Source organism: Panthera uncia, assembly GCF_023721935.1.
Source record: "Panthera uncia isolate 11264 chromosome A3 unlocalized genomic scaffold, Puncia_PCG_1.0 HiC_scaffold_11, whole genome shotgun sequence".
In the NCBI taxonomy this organism is placed as follows: Eukaryota; Metazoa; Chordata; class Mammalia; order Carnivora; family Felidae; genus Panthera; species Panthera uncia.
Window position 1 is genome coordinate 448,002 of NW_026057578.1, and position 27,144 is coordinate 475,145.

A 27,144-nucleotide genomic window follows, 5' to 3' on the forward strand; every position below is an offset into this window, starting at 1 on the left:
TTTATTTCACCTGGATGGCTCAGTCCGTTGAGCTTCTGACTCTCGGTTTCGGCTCAGGTCATGGTCTCACAGCTCATGGGTTCGAGCCCCGCTTCAAGAGTTTCAGCCCCACCTCACGGAGCCTGCTTGGGACTGTGTCTCCCTCTCTCTCGGCACCCCCATGCTCGAGCACACTCTCACTCTCTCTCTCAAAAATAAATAAACGTTTGAAATAAAAAATAATAAAACCATTTATGTAAGATACATGAACAACGCAGAATAGTTTTCGAACGAAGTGAACTTTTAGTATATACGGATCAGTCCTTAAAAAGAACACTGATTAAGATGGCATTTTCAGGGACATCCCACACCTGGTGCCATCAGACACTTCTCTCTTTAGAGAGTGAGGTGCTGGACCCCATCTCTGCGGTCTCAGCTCTAAGGACGCTCGCTGGCAAGCGTACAAGGCATTCAACAAAACTAGCGCAAACACCAAGCAACGACAGAGTGCGAACCAAAGGCCGTTTGCCGATCTAATCCTTAAATCTTCCCAAGCTACCGATGACGGACTCGCTGCTAATCTTCTTCAGGGGATGTCATTATTTGAGGGCTGGCCCTGGTGTCAGGATGGTAAAGGCACAGCGCTGCCCTCTCTGAAATTAGGGTTAGCGTTTTCATAAAACAGGACTGTGAGCATCTTTCAGCACCTTGGTCACTTCTATTTAGGAAGCAGTTGATGAGACACCTTCCACTTATCATCCCGCGTACTCCCCAAACAGGCAGGCAGGGCAGGTACCATTACCCCCATTTTAGGGAGGCCCCTAATCACGCGAGCCCGGTCTTGTCCTTTTCAGGAAGGAAAAGTCTAGCACGGGTTCTGCTGACCCGCAGGAGGGGTGTCTGCAGCCCGAGAATGCTCAGATCTAACTAACCAATCAGAGTGTAAGAGTAAGCCTCGTTTTAGGGTTACCGCAGTTTCAACCGCTATTCAGAGCATCTAGACACTCACGAGGGCACCACTAGAGCTAAGAGCCTCCTCTCCACTTGTGCAAAGGACTGGTCACCAAGCTGGATACCAGTCCCCAGAAGACACAGGGGTCTGTCTCTTTACTGGAAAACGGGACGCTGTTTGCTGACAGCACTGTATACTCCAAACCCCGCCCAGAGTACTTCATAGGAGAGCGAAGGAATGTTCAAGGGTGATTCTGCTGGGTGTCCCACACTCATTTTGTTCTCTGACGCTGGAAGCAAACTCCCATCCTAGATAAAACTCCACCTCATCACAACTGCCTAGCTCCCCTGCAATTCCGTCATTTACTCAACACCTAGTGAGCACCCACTACCCCCCAGGACCAGCATGTGCACCTCATACTCAGGCTCTAAGCAGGCACCGTCCAGTAGCCTGTTAGGGGATTCTGCGTGGTGGCGTCAGGTAGGTGGTCATTGCAGCAACTGGGACAAAAGGCCTAAATCAAGTTCTGGGAACAAGTAAGGACTGCAGGGTAGCTCACAACTGCACACAGGGCCACCTCTGCAGGAGGACTCGAGGACAAAGTGGCCAAGACACGACCACCTTAATTAAGAGTACCATCCTCAGAAACACACAAAAATGCACTTACTCTGAGTTAACAGGGGCCTGAGGTGAAGGGCTCCAGAGCCATTTAAGCACAAAGCAGGACTCCGCCTGCTCCTCTCAGTCACACAACGAGACGAGACCCGGGCTTAGGCCTTCAGGAACAGCTCACTTCAAGTAGCTCTCGGAACAATTACTACCTCTCAGCCCAATTAACTAACAGATGTCACCAAGTATTAAGACCAGCATGTGCGGGGCTTGGGGGGGTGGGGAGGGGGAGTAACCAAAGACAGAATTTCTGGAGGCATTATTATCAGTTACAGATCTTCTGACTTTAAATACTTCCCATTTTGAAATAACTTAAGCTAGAAGTTGCAGAAAAGGTTCTCCAGTACCGACTGGCTGTCCTCTCCCAAAGGGCAGGTGGCTCGCCAGCATTCCCTCAGAACCCAGAACCTCTATGTGCTCAGTGCTAACCCACAACGACTTCCAAGCAATAGACGGTGTGCTGCACAGAACTGCTAAGCTCGTCACTATCATTCATTCAACAAGTATTTCCTGGGCACATACTGTGTGCCAGCAACAGTTCTTTGCACGGGACAGCCTCCCTGTGGACCTGCTCTTGCAGTAAAACACCGACACAATAAATCCGTTACACAGGACATTAAAATACCTAAGCGCTGAAGAAAAATTAAGGAAAGAAGGGAGACAGGAAACAGGAGGTGGCGAGTTGAAATTCTAGGCAGGGCAGTCAGGGAGGGCCGGGCCGCTCGGAGCACGAGGGGGAGGAAGTGAGTGTTCTGGGCAGACCGGAGGACACAGCAGATGACTTTCCTAAGAGACTAGCAAGAAGGCCGCTGTGGCAGGGGAAGAGTGAGTCGGAAGGCCAGAGGTAGGAGCCTGGTCACAGAGGCGCGGGAGAGGCCCGACAGGCATGCTCCCCAATAAGGGTCGCCTTCCAGCTGAGAAGCCGGTGCCTCGGCGAGCCCGAGTGTCTGCTCACCACACAACCCCTGGGTGCTGTGCTTAGACCGGGCCAAGGGGCCAGGCCGTGGGGGTCCTGAACACACATCTCCCTTAGCGTCCTGCGCGGGTGGACAAAGAGGAACCACGATGACCAGTGGGGGCACAAGGCCATCTGTATCAAACACACAGGTCGGCCACACAGTCGGCCAGCCAGAAGCAGCTCCTGTAGCTCTCGGTTTGGCCATGTGCCACCCGGAGCTGCCCTGAGTCCGAGAACACTGACACAGGGGAAAGGAGAGTTGTGAACACTCGATTATAAGGTTCCCCCGAACCCTCGAATCCTGGCTTCTGATTTCATCTCCTGTTTAACGGATTACTCCAACCCGAAACTTCGCTTGACATCTAACAAGAAAGAAGCAAATCAATGCACATAAAGTCTTGGAAGCGCCAGCCAGGGCCCTGCCTTTAGGCAACCATGTCAATAGCTGGGTCAATGTAGCTGTTTCTGTCATTAAGGTTGTTTGTTTAGACAACTAAGTAAGGACATTCAAACGGAGCACTATTAGGCCAAGAGCAGCAAGTTAAAATGTCCCCTATCAGATCTAACCTGGAAAAAAAAAAACCAAAAAACCAAAAAACAAAATAAAATTGAAACTCTTGCTTCCTTTTCCTGTATGACACAACTGAATGAATTTTGAGAAACCATCTCCTAGGCGCACGAAAGAGAGCTCGCAGTCCAGCACTCGACACAAACAAGTCAGACCCTGACCGGATGAGTTCCGAATACGGTCTCCTTCAGAGTACAATACAAAGCACTTCGCAAAATAACGTCTTCATAAAACTGATAAAAACGTTTTATTATTATTACTTTTACAAACCAAATGATTTCAACCTAAGAGATTAACTGAGAGCTCGCTCAGGAACACATTTCAATTCCCCCAGCCATAGACATAATGCCCCAGGGACCAGATTACGTGTGGCTCCCTTAGACCAGCGGTTCTCAACCATCTTAGCCACCGTCCCCCCCCCCCCCCCCCCCCGGGGAGGAAAAGACCCCCAGGTCAGTCACAGGGACAGTGGGGGCGGAGGAAGGCCGCGCGCTGCCCGCGATCGGGCAGGAGGGGGACCGGCTGCTGAAGCGTCGCACACACCCGAGAGCCCCCACGGGGCTGCGGCCCCACCTACCCACCCCCATCTGAGTGCGGGCTGCCCCGAGAGACGCTGCGCCCAGATGTGGTCGTCCCCGACGCCACCGCGGCCCTGCGGCGGCACCCGGGCACCGCTCGGCGCGCACAGACCCCTCGCGTGGCCCCCGACGAGGGCGCGCGCGGGCCCGGGGCCGCGCGGTGGGCGCACCTTTCCGCCGGCTCCTCTTCGCAGGCCGCAGCGCCCACCCGCCCCGCCGCTACGGCGAGCGCTCCCGGGAAGCTCCCTCCCCCGCCGGCCCCCGCCCCGCGCCCTCGGCCCGGAGGGAGGGTCGCCGCCGCTTCCCGCTGCGGGCGCGCCGCCCCTCGCCCCCTGCAGACCCCCGCGCCCCGCGCCGCCTGCCCCGGCCTGACGGGAGGCCCGTGGGGCCCGCCGCGAGCTCACCTGTCCGCCCGCCCGCCCGCCCGCCGTTCCGCGGCTCCGCTCCTCAGCTCCGCGGCGCTGCTGGGCAGCCGGCCGACGCGCTCCTCCTCAGCCGGGGCTGCGTCTCGGGAACCCCGGGGGTCGAGGGTGGGGGAGGAGGCGGCGGCGGCGGCGGCGGCAGGGGCAGCGGCGGCAGAGGGCGCGGGAGCAGCACCGGCACAGGCGGCGGGGGCGCGCACGTCCACGCACGCTCACGCACGCACCCGCACCGGCGCGCGCGCCCCCGGAAGAACGTGGGCTCCGCGGGTCGGAGCGGCGGGCGGGGCAGGCCGCGCACGCGCCCAGAGCTCTAGGCGGAGGCTCCGCCCATGCGGGGCGGAGCCGCAAGGTGACAGCGGCTGCTCCGAAACGCCGTATGCGGGCCGCGCCTCGAGCGACAGCCCAGGGGCGGGGCCCCAAGTGACAGCCCGGGAACGGAAGCCCCGGGAGCTGTGGGCGGAGCCCGCACTGCAGAGCCGGAAGCGCCTACAACCCGGCAGGGGCGGGACCGAGGCGCGCGGGCCGAGCCTCCCGCCAGTGCCCGTGGTGCTCAGGTCCGCGGGTAGGTGAGGCGGTGAAACCTGCGAAAGGGGAGGTGTGCGGACTTGTCTCGCCGCTGACCTCGCTCGTCCAAGAACGGGAGAGGGAGCTGCTAGGAGATGACCCAGAGGCCGACGCCCCCCTTCCTCCGGGCACTGGTTAGGGACTGACATTTGTTCACCCCTGGAGCGCAGAGATGGGACTTCCTTCCTTCCTGCCCAACCAATGAAGTGCCACCACCACTGTCCAGCCACGCCCCCAGAATCGCCTTCAGACAGTGGCGTGGAAAAGCAGGAGAACCAGCGTGCACACACTTCCCTCCCTATACAGGTAGGACTCCTGCTGATCCTATTGGCCACCTGGGAGGGGAGGCCTGCCTGTCACCTTTCCCTGTCACTCCCCGGAACCGTAAGCAGTCCTACCACTTATTCAGTGCTTGCTCTGTGTCTGGTACACTGGCATGTGGCAGTTTTCATTCTAGAAGCCACGCAGACCTTTTCTGGCGTGTGTCCGCCTCACTGCCACTCTTGCGCATTGGCCGTTTTCCATTCAGCGGAGTTGTCTTTTATAAAAGAGAAACCTGATGACATCTAAGGCTTCCTAGAACACTGAGTAAAATCCAGGCTTTGCCAACAAGCTCTGACCCGTCTGCCTCTGCCCTCTTCTTACACCTCTCTGCCATCATGCTGGCTGTGGCAGAGAGCTCAGGAAGCCTCCTGGTAGTCGTTAAATTGTGCAACACGAGGAGGCAGTAAGAAAAGGCTTATGAAAACCAAGAAGCAGAAAGGCCAGATTAATACCGTCTATTGATTCAAGAGGATGAAAGATTCCCGGACAGAATCATAGGAGGAAGGAGGCAGTAAGATGGGCAAGCTGTGTTCAGCCTGTGCCGGAAGCTGCAAGAACGAACGAACCGGGCCTTAGTGAGTCTATCTTTGATACAATAGTTCGTTCCACTTTAGGGCCATTCCTCCTAAAGAAAAATGTTCCCAAATATAGAAAAAGGTGTATACTGTTGTTGTAAAATAGTGAAAATGGAAACCTGCCCAACTGTACAAGCAAGCACACTCAGTGGAACAAAACAGCTATTAAAAATGTACACAACAGCTACGAAACAGCTTAGAAGATTCTTGTGATAGTTCCTGAAAGTAAACGAGCAAGATGCATGATATAAAAAGTACATCATTATGAGTATGTCTACAAATAAGCAACCCAACCTGTTCAGAGGAAGTGACAGAAGATGCCGGTCAAATGCCGACAGTGGCTATGGTCAGGCCCTGTGCTTTCCATGCCCTTGAATCACGGGAGGCGGGCCGCGTTATCCTTACCCTGAAACAGGGAACTGAGGCTTCAGGGAAGCAGGTGCTTTGCTGCTCCCCAGCCCCTCCCAGGCATGTCCGTGTCTCTACCTGCCCCACCAGGTGCTCTAAGTCCTCCAAGCTCTCAAAGCTCATCTCACACAAATCTGTTAGAGGAATACCTTGTCTTCCCCAACAGATGGGATCGCAAAGCCCTTGAGAGCTGGGTCCACAACAGATTCACTCTATCCCACAAAGCCTGACAGACTTCCCCACAAAACATTTATTTAATCCGTGAAGACTACGTGGAACCCCTTTCCAAAGTAAATTAAGGTAAATGTTGACTTCAGGCAGCGGCGGTGCTTTTCCACCATTCTCCCAGCCCACTGTTGTATTGAGGTCCCACGTGCAGTGTAGACTTCCTACAACTTGGAGTAACTCACTTTCCCCACTGCTACATCTGGAGCAAGCCTGCTCCCTGATCCCAAAGGAAAGTCCGATACTCCCAGTAAAGGCACTTGCCACTGGGAGCGCCCAGGGCAGCGGGGTCGACACATCTGATGCACCAGGGCAGAGCACAACGAAGGAAAAGCAGGGCACAGAACATCGGGTACCGTCTGAGAGTACACTTTCATATCTGCTTGCCTTTTCGTGAAGAAATGCAGGAGGATGGTGGTGGGGAGGGCATGGGTGGGGAACCGGAGCCTGTTTGGACTTCTGAATCTTGCAGATTGCCTTAAAACGATGAACTCGCAACAAAGGAGCCCTCAAACTGCCCTGGGTCGCCTCACCAGTGTCCCTGCACACACCCGGAGGCCTCTGGCCCCGCCTCCCCCCTGCCACCGCCTCAGTTCACGGAAGCTCCCTTTGCAGTTGATTTGCTCCAGGCCATCGTTTACCTCTGTCCACGTGGTCCCACCCATAGAGGGGGTTGGAAGGATGCCACGGGTGCTCTTACAGCAGCCACAGCCACCTCAGTGAACTCCTCCACCTGAGGAGACTCAGGAAGAGCCCTGCACCTGACCAAGGGACACACGTGGCTTCCCTGCGCCCCAACAGCTCAGGGGTCACTACAAGTAGATGCGCGCAGGACTCCGGAGGCTCGCACACCAGACCCAGGCCCTTCGGTGGAGCAAACTGTCTTCAGTGCCTGGTTTGCAGGACTCTTGCTTGCTCAGCCTGACCCTGTTAACCTGGCTGGGTCCTCCTCACCCTCCACACGTCCCTCCTCAGACGCCCCACAGGCTTGTCACCACGGCACCCTCTCACAGTGCGTCCTGTTTTAACTCACAGGACTGAGGATTTGGGGGTCTGCGTTTGAGCTGAACCTGCTTCCTGCTGCCCCTCCCCAGGGTGTGGGCCCAGGACAACAGGGACCTCCTCTGTGGGTTTATCTGCCACTCTTTCCTCGCCTTCACGGAGGAAGAAAGACAACCACACAAGTTGGCATAGGTTCTTCCCCAAAGGAATGCTTTATTGACAAATTACCCATTATTTCCTGGAGGAAAAGATAAATGTTCCTACGCTTGAATCCTGCCTTCTCACCACACCCCATCTGAGATTCTAACCCTGGAGAAAAAAACCCCAACGGTGTTCTTCCCATGGCACAGGCACGGACGACAGCCCCCTCGCCCCAGGGTGTCTGAAGTGAGCAGCACTCAGGGTACCAGGGAGCACAGCACAGTCTGCCAGCACAGAGCCCGAGGGCACGGCTGCTCCCTGCAGCGAGCACACAGATGCACGCACAGGGGACGTCTCTGCCTGCTGAGAGCCAGCCAGTAAGGCACGGAGCTGCCCCTGCAGACACACCCCCCAAGTGGGGCCCCGAGAGGCTGCTGGGGTGTGGCAGCTTCAAAACGGGAATGAGATCTGTGTAGCTCCTGAGAAAAGGCAACAGCAGAGCTCCAGGTGACCTCTGTGCAGCCCACCTGCTCCTCACTCAGCCCCCGTATGGGGCAGACGGTCGGGTTGGAGCCGATGAATGCAGTAATGCATTCTGATGCATACAGATGGCCAGTAATGAATGCATCAGCCATGGGGGGGGGGGGGCGGGCAGGCTTGCTTTTCTTTCTCCTGCCCTGCATCCTGCCCCAGGGAGGCCCAGGAGCCCTCTGGCCAGCAGCTGTCCCAGTCCTTGAGAGGAGAGAGAAGCAAGCTTCATACGCTGGATGAAGCCCATCAGTGAAATAAAACACACCAATGGTCCAGGCCACCCTCAAGCTAGATGCCAAAGTCTACACAGTGTCAAAACCCACTAAAGAACCCTTATTTTTATATATAAAAACATTATAAACAAACAAAGCATAAGGCGATGTAAGGCTTGTATTTCAGCTTGAGTCCAAAGAAATAATGTTTCCTAACTATGAGACTAAAGCTTCGCTTAGCTTTAATTTTTGAAAAATTCACTGCATTTAAAAAATAAAGAATTTGCTTTCGTTAAAGCTAGATCATTAGTGTAACGATTAGGCAGTTGCTGATAACCAGTTTCTTTTCTGGAGGGTTTCAGAAAATGCACAGTTTTCTTGTTTAGCGTTTGAAATAAAAACTGAGGATCAGGTAGGACTCTCTGGATGAATCTTCCTTCTGTACATTCCTCCTAGAACTTAGGGAAGGAGAGGTTTTAGGAAATACCACTTATTTACGCGTATCACTCTCCCATTCCTTCCACGTTCTCATGAACCCACCAGATTCCCAAAGGGCCCACTGCCCTGTCCACCCCTGCAGCCCAGGACAGACGGCACAGCGGTCCTGCGTCTACCAACTTCGGCGTAAAGCATCTGCGTACAAAACTGTGTTCTCTAACTCATGTGAGCGCAGCAGCCAGGTCCACGCGTGAATGGCACGACTGTCCTCAAAACCAGCTCTGCACGCTCGCCCACGGCCTGGCCGGCTGTCCCGCTGCAGAGGTGCGGTTGTGGTGATGACGGGTGGGCCTGCACGTGCTCCGAGGCTGGGCAAAGCTGCGACGGGCTTAGAAGGGCGTGTGGTCGGGCAGGGGCTTGTCATCACTCCCCGTCGGGGAGGGAAGGTGGTCACTGCCATTCTCTCTGCCACCTACGACCTTAGACTACGGGTGAGAAAAGACCAAGAGAGAAAGACCTGAGACAGAGCACCCAGAGCCGGGCAGATCCCAGGCCAGCTCAGGTCTCTACGGAGTCTACAGAACTTGAATTCTGATTAGGTGAATCCTGATTAGCAATAAAAAGGAACAAATCGCTGACACAAGCAACAGGCTAGAGGTACCTCCAGGGATTTATGCAGCGTAAAAAGAGCCGATCTTCAAAGATCTTCAAAGGCTCCACGCTGTATGGTTCCAATCATGGAAATGGAGAGATCGCTAGTTCTGGGGGTAGGGCAGGAGGAAGGAGAACACGGGGAAGGATTACCGTGGGGATCAAACTGTTCTCCACCTTAGCTGTTATCAGCGTCATATCCTGGTTATGTCACTTCGAGATGAAAGGTACAATGGCCCTCTGCATTAGCTCTCGTAACTGCACGTGAATCCACCACCCCAGCAAGAGAATCAAACGAACAGTCTGAATACAGTTACCTTTATGGTCCCAACTCGGTCTTCAAAGGACTTAAAGGTCGCAGAATTCCTTTAAAGAGAGAGAGAGAGAGAGAGAGAGAGAGAGAGAGAGGAGATGTCGGTGTAGGGAGCAAACAATTGTGCTGCCTTCCTAAGTCTGAAGGGCCTCAGGGTTAGGATCAACCTGCAGAAAAGATCCCTGACGGCACCCTGAGACCTCACTGTAAACATGTGACAAGCTGAAAAGGAGAGGGGGCGTGCCCAGAAGACAGTCCAGGCAAGGTCATTCTGGAGGCTTCCAGGTCAGAACAGGTCAGCCACACCTGCCAACTCCAAGAACATTAGACCTGCATGCCGCCAGCAGGTGCAACCCCGGGTGAAGTGCAGACCTCTCGACTGAGCAGTGGGTGAGATGTGGAGCACATTTCTGCTGCACCCTACATCCACACATGCTGAAGTTATGGAAGGTCCCAGGTACTCCTGACACCAATCTCTCACGGAAGTAAAGGAAAACCAAGGACAATTCGGAACGAGTGAGTGAGGAGGAGGCAGAGGAGGAGAGAGCAGGCCAGCCCCAGCCCCACCCAGCACCCTCTTATACAACCAGTTCCCTCCCTACCCTCGGGCTTCTAGAAGCAGCCCATCAAGGACCCCCAGACGTGCGATGGGGTGTGGCAGCTACCGAACAGGGACAGGGCCTCTGCTGCGGCACCGCAGGGCAGGAAACACGAGTGGGAGGCTTCCAGGAACAGGCCACAGCTCTGGGTGTTCTAAGGAGACCGGGACTCCCCTCCAGGTGCAGATAAAAGTTTCCCGTAACAGGCTTGGAGGCGCCTGAAGTCTTGTGGGTGCCAGGTATGTGTATGAACCTCTCTGCCCCTCCCTGGCCCAGTACCCTGGGCAGCCCTGGAAGGTTCCAGATGGAGCCCTGTTTGATACACTGGTCTCCTCTTAGCCTCGCCCCGACTAGCTCTTCAGCCTAGAAGGGATCTTTCCAACCCCTGGCCAGCAGGAGCCTGCCAGGGAGAAGATGGCCCTTGGCTCAGGGATATGGGGAATGTGAAGCCGACTGGCTGGAGCCCCCCCCCCCCCCCCCCCCCCCCCCCCCCCCCCCCCCCCCCCCCCCCCCCCCCCCCCCCCCCCCCCCCCGCCCCCCGCCCCGGGAGCTTGGGAGCACGAGTGCACATTACCTCATGGCTGGCATACTTATCGAGTGGCGGATTGAAGAGTTGCTGCTTGGGAGCGTGTTAGAAGCAGAGAAGGAAGCAGGAGTTACCAAGGGGATGAGCCTGGCGTTCAGCACACCCGTCAGCTCACCCACACAGAGACCCGGCCTGGCAGGGTGCGTGAGCTCTGGCCACCACACACAGAAGGGCCCCTGGCCCCGGGAGGAAAGGACCCCGGGCTCCTCTCGCTGGCCTCCAAAGTTGCCCCAGAAATGGGACAGTGCTGAGAGAGAGCTTTAAAATAGGAAACTAAGAAGACCTCGGCCTGGGGCTTTAAAATACCTTTGGTACAAATAGCTGTCAGATGTCCTTACTCGACTTCACAGCAAATGACTTTTCGGCAAAAGAGAAACAACCAGGTCAAGCAAGTAGAAATATTCAAAGTCACACGTTGTTCTAGATTTGGTTCCAGGCCTCCGAGCTGGAAGCGTGTGTGATGGGGCAGCACTGGTATCGGGCCGGACATATGTGACTGGGTCAGCGTGGAGTGAGGACCACCCAGGAGGATGCCCCACAGGTGCCCTGCCGTTCCTGGCCCTCGAGTGGTAAACGAATCCACTTGCAGGGCAGGAGAGAACAGGAGCCGGTGTTGAGGATGAAGAGGCACAGAACCCGAGAATGGAGACTCAGCACTCCCCTCTCCCTGCCCCCCCCCCCCAACGTGAACACGTCTCTTCTCAGGAAGGACGCTGTCAGGCTGGGCTGGGGGCTGGCGATAAGCCACACGGTCACAGCCCCAGGAGCCGTGAGCTCCCCAGCAGGCTGCAACGCCTGGCAGGCCTGGCTGTGCCAGCTGGGGCCGAGGTGCACAGCCTCCCACAGGCCAGCCAGAGACCACCCTGCCCGGAATCGAGGGAAGAGCCTTCCACAGGCACGCCCCGCATCAGCCTTACCTAAACGAGTGGGAGAACGGACGGGCCCTGAAAGGCAGCAGCAGGAGGAGAAGAAACGCAGTGTTAGGAAAGGGAGGCTAGTGCCCACCCCAGCCCCTCACTCAAGCTCCAGAAGGCCACGCAGGGACCCCCGTGACCACCCCGGTCCCTGTTCTCCTCAAGCCCCAATTCTGTGAGAGGCCGCCGCTCCCTCACGCACGCAACTGGCCCCTCTGCGATCCCACCTGGGTCACATACGAGGCACCTGCGTGTCCACGACCCTGTCTGGAATTAGAGGGATGAAGCCCCAAGGAGAGGAGCAGCGCAAAGGGGTGGGGTGTGCGGAGGCGGGCTGTACGACCCTCAGGGCTTCGGCTGAACCAGGGTGCGCACGTGCGTGCTATGACAGGACTGGCCGGGACACCCACGGGGCTGAGCGCCCTGCACTCCAGCTCCACACTCCAGCTGGCAGATTCCAACCTGGAAACACGCGTGTCTGGGGGCAATACGGCCATGTCCTCCACTACCCAGCCAGGCCTGCTCACGCTCTGGAGGCTACCCCCAACATGAAAGTCGTTTTAGAAGCCTTCAGAAGATCATATGAGACTCAATTATGTGGTCTCTTGGGTGGGCAGCAGGCCCTGCCATCTCTTGGTGGGAGGAGAAGGCAGGTGCCTCGTCAAGGCTCACCAAGCTAGACAGAGACCCCTCCTTTAACCCAGGCTTTGACCCAAATCCGATTTCCTCTCCCGGCCTGCCACCTCCTACCCCAGGGCATGCAAATAGCCTCCCAGGCCGGGCTGTTCTCGGATAGGCGTCTGCAGCACCGTGATGTAGGGCAAACATCTCAGCACACAGAAACCTCCCTGGACCTCATCTGCATTCTCAAGAAGTGGTGAATTCTCAGCCTCAGCTCAACCTGAGACTACGGGGTGAGGCAACGGTGGACACATCACTGACCCCAAGACGTCAAGAGTTCCCCACACCCCTGGGAACACAGCAGAGCAAAACCGAAGAGCCCCATGGTGAGGCGCACCAGCCAACAGGCCAGTCCGTATGAGCACCTCGACTGTGTGGGACCTGGTTCTTGTCCCTGGAAGCACGGGTGCAAACGTGACACACGGCAGTGAGGCGGGGCACGTGACCTGAGGCTCTTCGCCTCGGTCAGCAGCACACCCCAGTTCCCGGAGCAGAGAGCGGGACTGAAGCAGAGACAGAGAAGTGAGGTGCACCGTCCAAAGGGCCCGCGGGAGCTCTGGACAGTGCCAACGCCCTGCACGCGCCCAAGAGGGAGGGAGAAGGCTCGACGTGAGTGAATCATGCCAGAAGTGACAGGGACGTTCCTAGTGAGAATGTAATTTAGGCACAGCACACATTTATTGCTTCCTTCAAATGCTCCGTCATCAGACCAGCATTTCGAGGAAAGGACCACAACCCCACACACAGCTCACCCAAGCAGCGCTGGGATGGCCCCCCCACGCCCTCCATGGCAACCCCTGGGAGCAAGGCCAGGCCACCAGTGGCATGTGATCAGTCTGTCACCAGGCTTACCACAGCACGGCTCAGGTGGCCAAAGCAGGTGTCCCACAGTGCAGCGGCGATGGCGTCCCATCTAATTTCAAATGAGATTCGTTACAGGAACACACCCACAGAGTCAAGCATTAGCAGATGACTGTGTGGCCGGGAGGGACCGCTGCAGACCCCCCTTTTGTCACTCAGAGCCACACCTGCAGGCTCCAATCACAGCCACTGTGGACAAGGCCTACGTTTACAGGGTGACCCCAAAGGACCTCCCCAGCCATAGCTGCTCAGGAGCATGACCAGATCTCCAGTTGTGAGGCCGTGCACTCCTTAGGACAGAGGAAATACACAGACTGTGTACTGATTGTTCGGCCTCTCTGAAAATTTGCAATTTTTCTAAATAAAAAGTGGAGGGGACTAACTACATCCAGCAAACAAAAGGTGAGCACGGCCCTGGGCACGAGCCACATGGTAGGAGTGTCTGTGTTTTCACCTCTGGCTACATGGTCAGGGCAGAGCCCCCACCTTGAGGCCTCGCAAGGCAACTGCCAGGCAGGTCTGTGAGGCAAGGAAATGCCTCACCTACGCAGGCAGGGAGGGAGGCCACCCGAGGATAAGAGGAAAGGGGCCAGAGCGGGATGGGCTCCCAATGCTGTACTCCACACGCCAAGCCCACGGGCACTACCACCGCGTGATTCTCAAGTCTGAGAAGAGAGGAGCCTCAGCATGGGGTGGGGGCTACAGGGAGGCATTCCCTGAAATCGCTAAGTGAAGGGACCGGTCCTGAGCGTGGGTCAGGGGCCAGGGCAGGGCTGGGCAGTGACACCTGGGGAGGAGGGGCGGCCAGGAAGGACACCACACTGCCGCTCAACAGCGCACGCTTGATCTTAGCAGCCCCGAGAGGGACGCCTCGCCAAGGGCAGGGCTAGGAGGTAGCCAAGCCAGGATTCACACCACAGCCTCTGGCTCCAAGGACCAGTCTCCTTGGCTCAGTGCCGTGTGGCAGAGGGGGCCCGGCGGATGCAGCCACGTGTGCTCCACCAGATGTCCAAGCTGCCCCCACACTCCCTGGCCCCAGGCCCTGCTTGAAGCACTTCTGATGGCCATGAAGGTCTCATCAACTCTGGGAGAACATTCAGTTGGGGCCCCTGGCGTGCAGCCACACACACCCTGAGATCTGGGCTGGGCAAACACTGCAAGGAAACAACACCCTTGTCCCGGCTGGCTTGCCCAGAGCGACACCCCACCCTGACACCAACCTGCAGGCACAGTCATCTTTCATCCGTGGAACTTCAACGGCAAGCACCCACCTTTACAGATCCCAAGCGCTAAGTTACCCAAAGGAAACAACAATCCCTGCCGAAGAAGCACAGCAGTGGCGAAGAGGCAGCCCCCAAACAAGGGACCGTGAACCGACTGCCCCAGGGCTGGTGTGCCCACACCTGCAGCTGCCAAAGGGCCCCGGAGGGTCACGTACCTGAGCCCCGGGCCCCCTCAGAGCCTCTGGTGGATCTAAAATCCCCAAACCCTCACCCGACTGGCCTACCCAACTAGGGTGTCTCACCTCATATCTCCGAGCTTTCTGCTGATGGCAGAGCCCACAGTGGACAGGGCAGCGGACGTCTTCTGTCCCGCCTGAGAGAAAGTTTCCTGAGTCTTCTTGTAGCTGTAAAGAAAACACCAGCTGAACCAGCACAACAGAAGCAGCCACCACCCATGAGTCGAGGACGCCACGTGCCCAGAGAGAACCCCAGGGGACAGAGGGTTAGTGAGCACGTGTCTGGCCGCCAGGAAGGGGACTGACAGCAGGGACGAAAGCAGCACGGCCAGATCGCAACCTCCGAGCTCTGCAGTAACTGTTTTGTGACCTTATTCCATCTCGTCTAACGCTCAGGTAACCCACCTCCCCCGACTTCTTGCCACGGCGCTAACCGCCCGGCAAGTGGGGCGTCCGCCTGCTGCAAAGCAGACAGACCCACAGAGGCCCTGGGTCTGAGACAGAAGCCAGAAAGGTCCCCTTGTTCTGTTACTGTATTCAGGGAGCTTCTCATGTGAGAGCTCCACCACGCCCACTGGGGGCGGGGGTGCCCTGGACAGTGTAGATGTGTGGCCTGTGGTGGGCTGGCCGCTCAGACTCTCGGGAGCCCTCCCGGCCCTCAACCCCCCTGTGCGGTCTCACAAATCCTTTCAGAACTGAGGAACCTTCATCTCATGCCATCAATGCCATCGTCCCTAGTGCGAGGGGTGGCTCTGGATCACAGCAAAGACCACCCTTTCTAGGCCTTCCTGCCCCAACCATCCACACAGGGGGGTGCATCACACAAGACACGGGTCCATGACCTCAACAGCTGTGAGACGGACACAGGCAGGATGCCTTGGCTACAGGCACAGCGAGGACATCCTTGGGCTCGCCTTGAGAGTTAATACTTGGAGCTGCCAGACCTTGTCCAGATGCCACCATAAACAAAAGATACCGCAGCCTGAACCCAAGGGCTCATTTCTGGCCAAGCTGACATGTTGCCCTAAGGAAACAGCTTGAGACGGCAAGGCTCTCGAGATGCCAGCCTTCTCTCTGAAATTACTTTCTGACGCCTTGTTCGCGTCACCAGGTCACAGACAGCACCAGCATTGGGTCTTCGGAGTCCTTCCCTCCCGTCCACTCTCCCAGTGCCATCCGGAGGCTCCACTGTGATCACGTGCTGCCCTCCTCCCTCACCTTCCCTCCTGAGCACTCCAGGCTGCCCGTGAGTCCCTGTGCCACCCCATCAGCAGGGAGGCCCAGCCGTTCCCATAGCGCCGCGGGGCCTCAGGCTTCTTTGGTGCCCGGCAGGGTCCAGAACTTAAAACACGTGCTTTCCAGAAAGTGAGTTTAAAAACACACTGTAGTCACTAGGACAGTGAGTTTATCTTAGCTGCCGGGAAGGTCAGTAAATCCTGGAACACGTTAACAGAGAGAAAATAATCTAAAATCTTTACTGTAAGACTTGCCTCGGGATTTCCTCAGGTCCATAACGAAAAAAACTCTAATTCTAAATCCAACCTTTAGACAAACCCGACCACCAGAAACCCCTTCCCCTGTGATAGCCAGAAGCTTTCACAGAATGGAACAGGAATGGAAATGAAAGCCGACCCCCTGTGCAGCTGCAGCCCAGAGAGCTGCGTGTCTGGGATCTAGACGGGACCCCCTGGCACAGGGGCAAGGCCGGCTCTAGAGGGGCAGACCACAGCTGGGTCTCACTAAAAACCAAAGTCCACATGCTCCTTTTGGGAGGGTTTCCACAGACTCAGCTGTCATCCTCTGAGGGACCTTCCAACCCGACAGAGCCTTTGCCAGGACCTGGCACATACACACAGTCGCCTCGGGGTCGGCAAAGCCGGCAGGAAAAGGACAGAGAAACCTGCTGTGTGTCCCCCACTGCACGGCCTGCTGAAGGAAAGGCTCTGGGACCTTCTCTGGGGCCCCTAACTTGCAGTATCTGTTAGGGACCCCACCCTCACCCCCACCTGGTGAGCTGCTTTCATTTCAAAGGGAGTTAAAACAGATTACCTGCGAGCAACAGACTTGGAGCGTGCTCGTTATTTATAAAACACCAACTACAAGGTTAACTGGGAACATGCAGGATATTTGGTTTCAGACACAGGGTCAGAAAATGTCTTCAAGCTGCTTCTCACGAAATAGCAAACGTTTAAGGTCAGGTTAACGTTCTGTTCGCTGAAGTGAAACAATCTGAAGCAGAGGATTTAAGGCAAAGTCCTTAGAGAATTTCTGCCTGCACCCACAGGGCCAGGTGTGGGGAACTGCACTGGAGAGACCACGAGCCCGTGCCGGGGATCCTTGGTGATGAGGAGGAGTGCCCTTGGGGTCACTTAGTACGGAGCTGGCCGCTGAATGACTGGCAGGAGAGACACTGGCTCGTAGGCCATTCCGAAGGGGAGCACCCCCACGGGAGACGGACCGGAGGCAATCTCCCCCACTCCACCACCCTCGGCACTTCAAGTGTGTGGAAATGAGGTGTCACAGGGACCCCTTCTGAAACGGGAGCCTCCGAACCAGGGCACGTGCAGTGCAGGGGCCGAGGGGCTGTCATCAGCCCCAGTGGAGAGACCACCCTCAGGCCGTGAGGGGACTGGCGGCCGAGCCAGAGTCTGCACGCAGGTAACCTCAGGCCCAGACGTGAGGAAGGGTGCTAGACTGTGCCACCCTGCCTAGCACCCCCCTTCGGGAATCACCCCCAGCTCTTGGGAAGACAAAGGTGTAGGAACGTCGCCAACACCAGCCGCCAATGCCAGCCTCCCCCGCCATCAGCAAACTCTGCAGTCAGCGTGGGGCATTCTCCCGCACCCTCCCTTGGTGGCTGCTCCCACCCCAACCCTGGGTGGGCACGTGATCCCAGTCCAGCCAGCCAGGTGCGTTTACAGCTCCCTGACCACGGGGGGAGCCCAGGGGGAGCCCGGGGAGACCCGCGGCAGGCCGTCCTGCCGTTGGGCTGCAATACCACAAAGATTCAAACCTGCCCCGCTGGGCACCCTCTGCACCGTCCAGGAGAAGCCAGCCTGGCGACACAGCCAGCGTAAGGAGAGCCCTGGTCAGGTGAGCCCGGAGCAGGCCTCCCCTCCTTTCAGGCTCACACTCACTCTGCCATGCTTTCTGTCCCGTACGAGGAAAGGACGCCATATACCAACTGGCAACTACGCCCGGTGCCACCTCGGCACGCCTGCAGCTACGCTCTACCAAGGGGAAGAGCCCAACCAGGCGGTCGTTCCGCGACGCAGAACACAGCTGCCGCCACGGCCAGCCGTCTGAATCAGAAGCAGCGGCTGAGACAAGACAGGATGAGTGGCGTCAAGGCTGCGCGTGCCCAGCACAGCCCACGAGCAGCAGCACGACGGGCACAGACGCGGGCGCTTCCCAGCCGTCCCGAGTTCTCTGTCATCCTCCGGCGCGCTGCTGGCTGCAAGTGATGCCCGGGAGTGGCCACCGCCTGGCAAAGCGCTTGAAAGGGCATCCCCCCGGCCACTTCCACGCCCAGAGCCACACGTCTCTTCCAGAGGGATCAGAATTGTAATTATTTGAGACGGCACTCAGGTCTCCTAAAGCTCTTTTCAGGTAAGTCCACACTGTGAGCCTGCCAGGCGTCCCAAACTACGCAACATCTACAACTTGGTGACGGACCGTCCGACGCGGCCCCGGGGACACAACACACCGGGACTCCCAGAGCACGTGCGGCAACGACACAGACAGCGTGAACCGCCAGAGCCCACCAGTGCCCGCCGCCCCTTGTGATGTCAGGCTGCAAAGACCACACGTGGAGCCGGCAGACCTGGGGTCCCGGGGACCCTAAAGACAAGCTCAGTAACAACCAGTTCCTTTCAGTCAGACACAGAAGGACTACCCAAGTTCTCTGGTATCCATGACAGCACTTCCTTCTAAGTAAGAAATGGAAAAAATCCCAGAAAGTGACTATTTTAAAACATTACCCCACCCTGTTCAGAGGAATTCTGATTAGAGTGCAGATAAATGAAGTGCTATTACCTCAGATGCAACGTCAAGAGTCGTTCTGAACCGTGGCTTTGACAGACACAGAAGACTATCCATGTATGTTTCCTACTGTGCTCATGTTCCACATGGCTGACAGCTCGATGCCCCTTAAAGAGACTCCGTCGAGACCCCACCGGCAGGGTCCAGGCGGCCCCCACAGCCTAAGAACCACCCCAAGGACGAGGGAAGCTCTGTGAGCCCCTCGGCTGCAGCCACGTCTGCAGGGAAGGAAGACCGAAACAAAGGCCCCAAATCACCGTCTGCATCGCTCGGTGCTTGGCCACTTTGGCCGCTCAGAAGGCTGAGGGGCGCCTACCAGACAGACGTGCTGCCCAAGGCCAGCCAGGCCTGTCACCTAAGGGATGCATCCGCGTCAGCCAGAGGGAGGGTTTCGGCGTGGCCTGGCGGCCAAGTGAATCTCCTTCAGTGACTACCCGTTTCACGGAAAGTAGAGTGTCATTTGCGTTTAAGAAAAATCACGTAACGGCAAAATAAGCAAAACACACCCAAACTAGGTTTGTGCCAGGTGCACGCAGCCTCCCGGTCCCTAAGAGAGTGTCAAGAGCAGGAGGAGGAGGAGGAGGAGGAGGGAGGTGCTGATGGCAAAGGCACTCACAGGTCTGACTGGGTCACTTTCTCATTCCACTCGCCAAGTTTCTCAGAGGTTTTCATATAGCTAAAAACAGAAAGTCTGCGGTGAATTATTTAGAACAATTATTTCAACTCAGGTTTCAAAGCACAGCTGAAATTCCAGGGAAGACAAGGACTGGAGAGCGGGAATATGACACTCCAGCCTGCCTGAGACCAGGTCTGCTGGTGCTCAGCACCTGCTGTGCAGGCCCGGGGAGGCCCAGGGGGGCCCGGGCGCTGACAGAACCAACCAGTCCTTCCCCTGGCACGCCCAGGGAGCGCCTGGTCATCCCATGTGAGACGGCCCTTCGGGAACAGTACTGCTGTGAGGAATGAGGAAGGCACAGCCGCATCCCCAGGATACTTCTCTGGCGGTCACCCTTTGGGATTCAAACCCGCGATTCCCTAGGACAGAGAAATGGGCTTTCGTAGGTGATTTTTTTTTTTTATAAAATGCGATCGATCTTTCTGCAGGGATGTGGCTTCTCAGTGGGAGACATTTACCCCCTCCCCCCACCCCCACCAGCCCTGGAGGATACATTTCAGAGGAGCCATGTAGCTGTGCTCCCCAAATTCAGAGGGCAAAGTCACACGTGAGTCAGAAGTCCTAGGGCTGTGACCACATCACGCTCATGAGAAGGACTCACATCCACCTCAGCAGACACTGAGCTCTGAGGACCACAGGAAAATCAGTCTCATTAAGGACCTAATTAGTGTCCTCTCAGATTTGTACCCTGAGATACACTCTCATCAATTTCTGCTTGGACAACTAGCTAGTGCATCCGTCCACCTTTTAGAAGTTATGTGTAGACTCTAAGCTCTTGGAAGACATGCCAGGGGCTAGGCCAAGGACTCAGGGCCTCTGGCTGGCTGGCTGCCTGCAGACAGGGATACTTGATCCCCCCGTTCTGTGAGGCACCCTGTCCCCAAGCACGTAACACCCTACTGGCGAGCCAGGGGCACCAGCCTGGCGAACGACCTCCAGCCTCCAGGGCACCTCTGCCGCGGGCAGGTACCTACGCGGTAGAGACCTGCACATCACGCCAGCTCCTGGACAGGTTCTGTTTCAGGCCCTCCAAGGCAGAGAGGCCCAGCTTCCTTTTCAGCTCTCCACAGTGCCTCTCCTTGGCTGCCAGGACCTGGCGCAGAGTGATAATTTCCTCTTCCACCTGCAAAAGCACAGTTGACTTGATTGCAGGAAGTGACTAACATCCTTACACACACAAGAGGTTTCTTGGAATTACGTAAGGACTTTCCGCTTACAGCACATAACTTGTCTTAGGAACAGAGTCAACAACAAATATCTCTTTTTATCTGGAACCAGCACCCAGCTTCTTGAGAACTGTCTCTTCCCCTCAAGCCAAGTGGTTCTGCCGGGGCTACCAATCACTGTGCCCACCCATGGATGACCAAGCAAGGCCACCTGTCGGGGCACAGGTGTCAGAAGAGATGATCCCCTCTCCCTCCAGGCTCTGGGTCTGGGCTCAGAAGCTGGAATTGCTGGCAGCCAGGCCCTCTCTGCACGGAGAAATTCCACATGCACTGGGAAGGAAGCAGAGCTGACAGACAGATGGACTCAAGTGACAGAGCAACGGCCTTTATGACGACAAGTATGTTTCCAAGGTTAGCTCTAGGCGTCGGCAAAGGCAGTTACTCAAGCCAAAAGTAAATGTGAATTTGAATTCAATTTAAGTTTGAATTTAAGTTGAATTTAAGTTTGAATTAAGTTTGAATTCAATTTAAGTTAGAAAGAATCCTGAAAATAAACACCTGAAACTGCTCAAGCCCTAAAACCAAAAAAAAAAAAAAAAAAAAAAAAAAAGATGTAACTTGAGAAGGAAGCATCCTCTGGAGCCTGACTACCCTAAAGGTTTTCGTTTTTAGCTCCTGCATCAATAGCTACTCTAAAAAAAAGTCTTTCCCTTGGGGCGCCTGGTGGCTTAGTCGGTTAAGCGTCTGACTCTTGGTTTCGACTCAGGTCATGATCTCCCAGTTTTGGGAGTTTGAGCCCCATGTGGGGCTCTGCACTGAGCGTGGAGCCTGCTTGAGATTCTCTCTCCCTCTCTCTCTGCCCCTCCTCCACTCATGCTGTCTCTCTCTCTCTCTCCCTCTCTCTCAAAATAAACTTTAAACAAAAAAAACAAATGAAAAAAATTTTAAAGTCTTTCTTTTAAAAAAGTGATTATTTGAAGTAAGGCAATAAAAAGTAGCTCAGAGCCCTTATATCACTAGTTTTTCCAGCACAAAATAGTTGAAAAAGAAATAACTTAGAAACATAGGATCACCCAATCAAATTGTTACTAGTTACTCCAGCAATAAGGACCAATGACTAGAACATTCTACTCATGGTGTGATAATCAACATGGCTTGAGGCTGTGCAGTCCAGCTGTCTTGGGGATACGCACGTTGAAAACTTTAAGTGACGTGAGCTTCTGCCGCTCAACTCTGAAATGACTGAGCGCAGCCCATAAGCTTCACCGCACTGCCTGCTGCTGCTGTAACCTTCACTCAACTCAGACACTGCTACATGCTTTCCCCCAGGGTCTGAGGCCTGGCTGTGGGGCTGAGGATCATCTACACAACTAGCTCTTTTTAGACTCAGGATGCATCAACGCAGGATGCCAGCCTCTGCCTGATCGGATGCTATGCTCAGATATCAGCAAGTTCATTCCCCAGATTTTGAACCTAAGTGAGTTGCTGTTAGACTCTGTATCACACAGAAAAAAGAAACACTCCCAGCAGTCAGTCTGAATAAAAATTATACTTGCAGGTTTGGGTTAATTACCATTTCCTCTTAAAGGACTCTCAATTTAAGATCACATGAAGCGCTTTTTACAAAAAGAAGAATCTTTAAAGGAAAAATGAAGATCCAGGGGCAGATAGTTTGTGGGGTCTGGAAATTGTCAAGTGTTAATCCCAACAAAGAAACCCCCAGTAGATGGTGTGCTCAGAGCAGCCGTTCCCGTGTGGACACCCTCCTCACGGTACACAAAGCACCAGGCACACAAAAAGTGGCCGCAAAGAGCAATTTCTGTGGGACTCTGGGAATGACCTCCCAGGGCAATTTCTGCAGAGCACAGACAGCGTTATGGCCCCTCATCAGCCTGAACTCACAGTCACCCCCGGACAGATGGCGGAGACTTAGCACCTTTGCGAGCTCAGCCCTAAGCTCCTCCTCCTCAGCCTCCGTCAGACCCTCAACAGCAGGAGTCTGGGCGGCCACCGCGGTGTCGACAGGGACATCTGTCATGGAGTCGGACAGCAGACCTTTGTTAGGAGAATTCAGGTTGATATCTGCCAGAGACAAACAAAGTCGGAAATTGTCAATAAGAAGTTACAGTGAAGTAAATAGGGTAGAGGTCTCCACCAAGGGAGAAACCAAGGGTGAGGCCAGGTTACAGGGGAGTCGAGGGGGCCGTGGAGAGTACTCTGACAGGTTGTCGGGATGGTTTGGGCCATTAGGCCAAGGACATCTCAAGCCACCCAAGGTGCTGCTTCAGGGCACTGGAAAGGCTGGCACGAGGCAGCCAGACCTGAACTCTGATCCCCTCAGGATAATACACTCTGCGGAGACAGGAAACCTTTGCTACAAACAAAGCAGCTGAACCTAACAGATCTTCTAATTTTTAAGGCAAAGAAACGATACGGCTGTAAGCACAAGCACCACTTTCAATCAACCGATCTGCAGAGCACGTGCTCCCATCACACACACAAGGTGCACCGGCTGGTCACACAGCCCCAGCAGGGAGTCGGCAAAACACAACTCCCCTGGAGTCTGTTCTCGACCCTCGTCCCACAACAACATGCAGGGAGGCGCAGAGACACTGCTTCCACACCTCCGCTATACCCAGATCAGGTTCCAATTCCTGCAGGCACTATTTCCTCTTCGAGTTAAATGCATCTTCTTGCCTGCACTAACAGCGGACAAGATCCCACACAAATAAAGAAACATGGGTCTGCTTTAGTTCTTTCCAACTCCGAACACACGACCGTCCTTCAGTAGCATACAATCCGCACACGCCATGAAAACAGGCTTTGTGTGGTGTCCAGCACTTTAGAAGTAAAGGCACAGGGACACCTCACTGGCTCAGCTGGAGCAGCATGTGAGTCTTGAGCTCCAGGTCGTGAGGTCAAGCTCCATGTTGCGTGGAGAGATTACTGAAGTAAACGTTAAAAAAAAAAAAAAAAAAAAAAAAGAGGGGCACCTGGGTGGCTCAGCTGGTGAAGCGTCTGACTTTGGCCCAGGTCAGGATCTCACGGTTCATGGGTTCGAGCCCTGTGTCGGGCTCTGTGCTGACAGCTCGGAGCCTGGAGCCTGCTTCAGATTCTGTGTGTGTCTCTCTCTCTGCTCCTCCCCTGCTCACACTCTGTCTCTCTCTCTCTCTCTCTCTCAAAAATAAATAAAAACATTAAAAAAATGTTTAAGGGGAACCTGGGTGGCTTAGTCAGTTAAGCATCCGACTTCAGCTAGGGTCATGATCTCACAGTTTGTGAGTTCGAGCCCCGCATTGGGCTCTGTGCTGACAGCTCAGAGCCCGGAACCCGCTTCAGATTCTGTGTGTCCCTCCCTCTGCCTCTCCCCTGCTCAAGATCTCTCAAAAATAAAGAAAACATTCTAGAAAATTAATAAAAAATAATAAATTAAAAAAATAAATAAAAACAAATGCACAAAGGTTGGGAAAAAAACTGCCTGTAGTTACAGATATGTTTCTCTACTGTTGAAATCCTACAATCTGCTAAAAATAGACTGTGCTTAAAACTAAAGATGCTCTAGGGGCACCTGGGTAGCTCAGCTGGTTAAGTGTCCTACTCTTGATTTCGGCTCAGGTCATGATCCAAGGGTTGTGGAATCGAGCCCCGTGTCGGGCTCCACACTGTGCTAAGGGTGGAGCCTACTTAGGATTCTCTCTCCCTCTGCCCCTCGACCCCTTCTCTCTAAAATAACAAAAAACCCCTACAAAGATGCTCTATTCAGCTCATTCCCTTCACATGTCCCACACAGCTGGAGGTTAGCACTTCCTTGACACTTGATACACGTTTACCAGATGAAGCACAACCATTGTTTTTATCCACTGATTTGGGTTTTTTAAAATGTTTATTTATCTAATTGTGATCGGGGTGGGAGGCACAGAGAGGGAGACAGAATCCCAAGCAGGCTCTGAGATATCTGCATAGAGCCCGACCCAGGGCTCAATCCCACAAACCGTGAGATCATGACCTGAACTGAAATCAAGAGCTGGAGGCTTAACCGAGTCACCCAGGTGCCCCATCAACTAATTCTGATTTTTAACTGAAATCAACCCACATAACTTTATTTCATGTGCTGTGTTGAATCTACTCAAATTCGCTAAATGCCTTAAAATTTCCACAACCTTGCTCTTCTATTTTTTTAATTTTTATTTTAGAAAGAGGGCGAGTGTAAGTAAGGGAGAGGAGCAGAAAGAGGGAGGGAGGGAGGGAGGGAGAGGGAGAAAATCTTGAGCAGGCTGCACACAGTGCAGGGCTCAGTCCCACGACCCTTGGGATCATGACCAGAGCTGAAAACAAGAGTTGGACGCTCAACCGACTGACTTCAGCTCAGGTCATGATCTCACAGTTTGTCAGTTCAAGCCCCACGTCGGGCTCTCGGTCAGCACTGAGCCTGTTCTAATCCTCTGTCCCTCTCTCTCTGCCCCTCCCCTGCTCTCTCTCTCTCAAAAATAAACATTTTATAATAAAGGAAGGTAGGTAGGTCTTTGGACTGTTTCTGCCTATAAAGCTAAAGGCGGATCCTGCAATCACTCCCAGATAGAAACTGGGCATTCACCAAACATGCCAAAGCGCCGCACAATCATTGTGTGATACCAACCTCACCATAGCCCTGTAGGTAGATGGCATTCACACTCTGGTTCAGAGGAGACCGAGGCAAGAAAGTGTCACCAAAAGACCTACAGAGTGTGGGGCTGGTGCTGTAGGAGAAACTAGGGGGCTAGAGTCCCCCCTGGGTGAGTCCCAGATCTCCAGAACTGTATAAACTGCGTGGTGATAATACAAGGAATAATCTCAAGGGATTATTCTGAAAATGGAAAAAGGACGTTTGAGAAACAGGTTTGGTATGGTATTCGGCATACAGTAAGTGCTTAGTGTTTTCTATCACTCTATGGTCAGAATCCAATGCTTGTGATGCTTACCTATATTAGACATACACGTCAAACAGCGAAAAACCTCAACTTAAAACTGGCGGCTTTTGATGTTCAACTATTTCGTAAGTAGACTGCAGAGATAGGAAAATCTACACAGTGTATCAGAATCTAGGAGTTCTGTTAAATTAATACGCTGATACAGGTCAAATGACAGGAAAAAAAAATCCTTAAATTACCCAGGGTAGTCATGTCAACACAGGAAGTTAGCATCTCTTCTGTACCAGAATGAAAGATCGACTCCAATCACCTTCTCAAGATTTTAATCTCCTGGGCCCACTCCACACCCCCAGCGGCCATCTCAAACCGGTCAGGGGTGTCTGTTCGGGAAACTGGCCCAGTCTTGGTGTGCCCTGACTCACTGCACCCTTCCCCCTTGAGACAACCCCTAAGAAGCCTGGGCTCCGAGCAGCGTTGCCACCCAAGGGGCGCTGCACTGAGCTCGAAGATGGTTCCATCTCCCCTCCCCTCCCCGGGAGAAGCGCACAACACATCGGCCCTGGTGCAGGGTCGGATGGAGTGTCCTCGAGGGCCCTGCGTAGGGCGGTCGACTAGGCAAGCGCCGGGAGGGGGCATGACGACAGCTGCCCGGAGAGAGAAAACCCAAAACTCTGGGGACGAGGGGAGGGGTGCCGGGGAACCGGTCCTCGGAGCGGCCGCAGGTTAAGTTGGTGAGTGGTCCAAGCCGGGGGCGGCAGACGCACGCCCCGGCCATCGGGAGCTTCGAGGCCCGGCGCATGGGAGCTGAAAAGGAGCCACGGGGCGGATAGAGGCGGAGGGGATTGAGGGTCTGAGAAGCGCCGCCGGAGGGGAGGAGCGCGCGCTGGGCCCGAGGAGCGAAGGCGCCGGGCCCGCGGGTACCTTGGCCTGCGGAGTCCATGTTCAGGCGGCGGCCGGGCCGCGGCTGGGGTCGGGACCGGGGTCTCGGGCGCTGTAGGAGCCGAGCTGGCCGCACCAGGACTCGCTCGCCGCGCACAGAGCAGCCAGCGGAACCGCCTCAGCCACCGCGGCATTACGTAATCAGCGGCGCGACAACCCACTTCCGCTTTGACGCGTGCTCCGCCTTCATCCCACCCCCACTAACGGTGTCCAATGAAGACTTTGTTCGGCCCCGTCCCTATTACCTGCTCCAACCTGATTGGCGGAAGCTGCGGACTAAGCCGGAAAGGGAGGGCGGGTTCTTAGAGGCTGCCTTCCGCGTCGGCTCCACCAGCGAGACTCACAGGTAGAACGGTCCGAAGGAGCTCGGGGGAGGTGGGAAGTGGGAGGACCGTCCAACATGGCGTTATGAAAAAGCGGGGTTTGGCGTTTTTGGAGGTCTCGAGAGTGTTTACCGCTGCTCAGGAGTGCCATGGCTCACGCACCGCACAGACCGTTTGAGGCCTGACTTCCTGATTTTGGAGTTAGCTTCTCCCTCCAGTTTTTAAGTCCTTCCTCTTTATGGGGATTTTTTTTTTTTTTTTTAATTGTATGGGAGTTACGCAGAAAAAGGCGTGTCTGCGATTCGTCCTCTAGCCCTGCAGGCGCCGCTGCCCTCACTTGGCTGGAGGCATCTGGCTCCGCACGCACCTGCCCCGGGTCCCGTGCACGCACAGCTGAAAGGCGTGAACTGACCTGTGGGGAAGCCTTCGCGCTTGTGTGCTGAGTGCTCCCTTCCCCTCCGGTGTTCTTTCACTTCATTTTC

At 55.1% G+C, this 27,144-nt stretch overlaps 2 protein-coding genes across 11 annotated transcripts in view; both read right to left on the reverse strand.

Annotated features, from left to right (window-relative positions):
* DNAJC5 (DnaJ heat shock protein family (Hsp40) member C5) overlaps window positions 1-14,736 on the reverse strand; it is a 44,638-nt gene extending 29,902 nt beyond the window's left edge. For 2 of the 5 annotated variants that reach the window (XM_049650449.1, XM_049650450.1), the window contains exon 1: window positions 4,109-4,347. The gene's annotated coding sequence lies outside the window, so the exon portion shown is untranslated. Of the gene's footprint in view, window positions 1-10; window positions 3,964-4,108; window positions 4,362-14,676 lie in introns of those variants that run through there. The other 3 variants (XR_007462009.1, XM_049650452.1, XM_049650451.1) reach the window with 3 other exon arrangements.
* Window positions 7,413-26,495, reverse strand: TPD52L2 (TPD52 like 2). Of its 6 annotated transcripts, none has more exons than XM_049650445.1 (9): window positions 26,322-26,495; window positions 22,430-22,575; window positions 20,302-20,450; window positions 19,268-19,327; window positions 14,677-14,778; window positions 11,613-11,639; window positions 10,684-10,725; window positions 9,515-9,563; window positions 7,413-8,566 (listed from the first exon to the last, which is right to left on the reverse strand). In XM_049650445.1, exons 1-9 carry the CDS (start codon window positions 26,338-26,340, stop codon window positions 8,561-8,563), a joined length of 600 nt encoding a protein of 199 aa, XP_049506402.1. In that variant the 5' UTR covers window positions 26,341-26,495; the 3' UTR covers window positions 7,413-8,560. The 6 variants fall into 6 exon arrangements, with proteins under 6 accessions (XP_049506402.1, XP_049506403.1, XP_049506398.1 ...); XM_049650441.1 differs by lacking the exon at window positions 7,413-8,566 and adding an exon at window positions 8,837-9,031 and having other exon boundaries at window positions 26,322-26,494; XM_049650446.1 differs by lacking the exon at window positions 10,684-10,725.
* Between the last annotated feature and the right edge of the window lie 649 nt (window positions 26,496-27,144).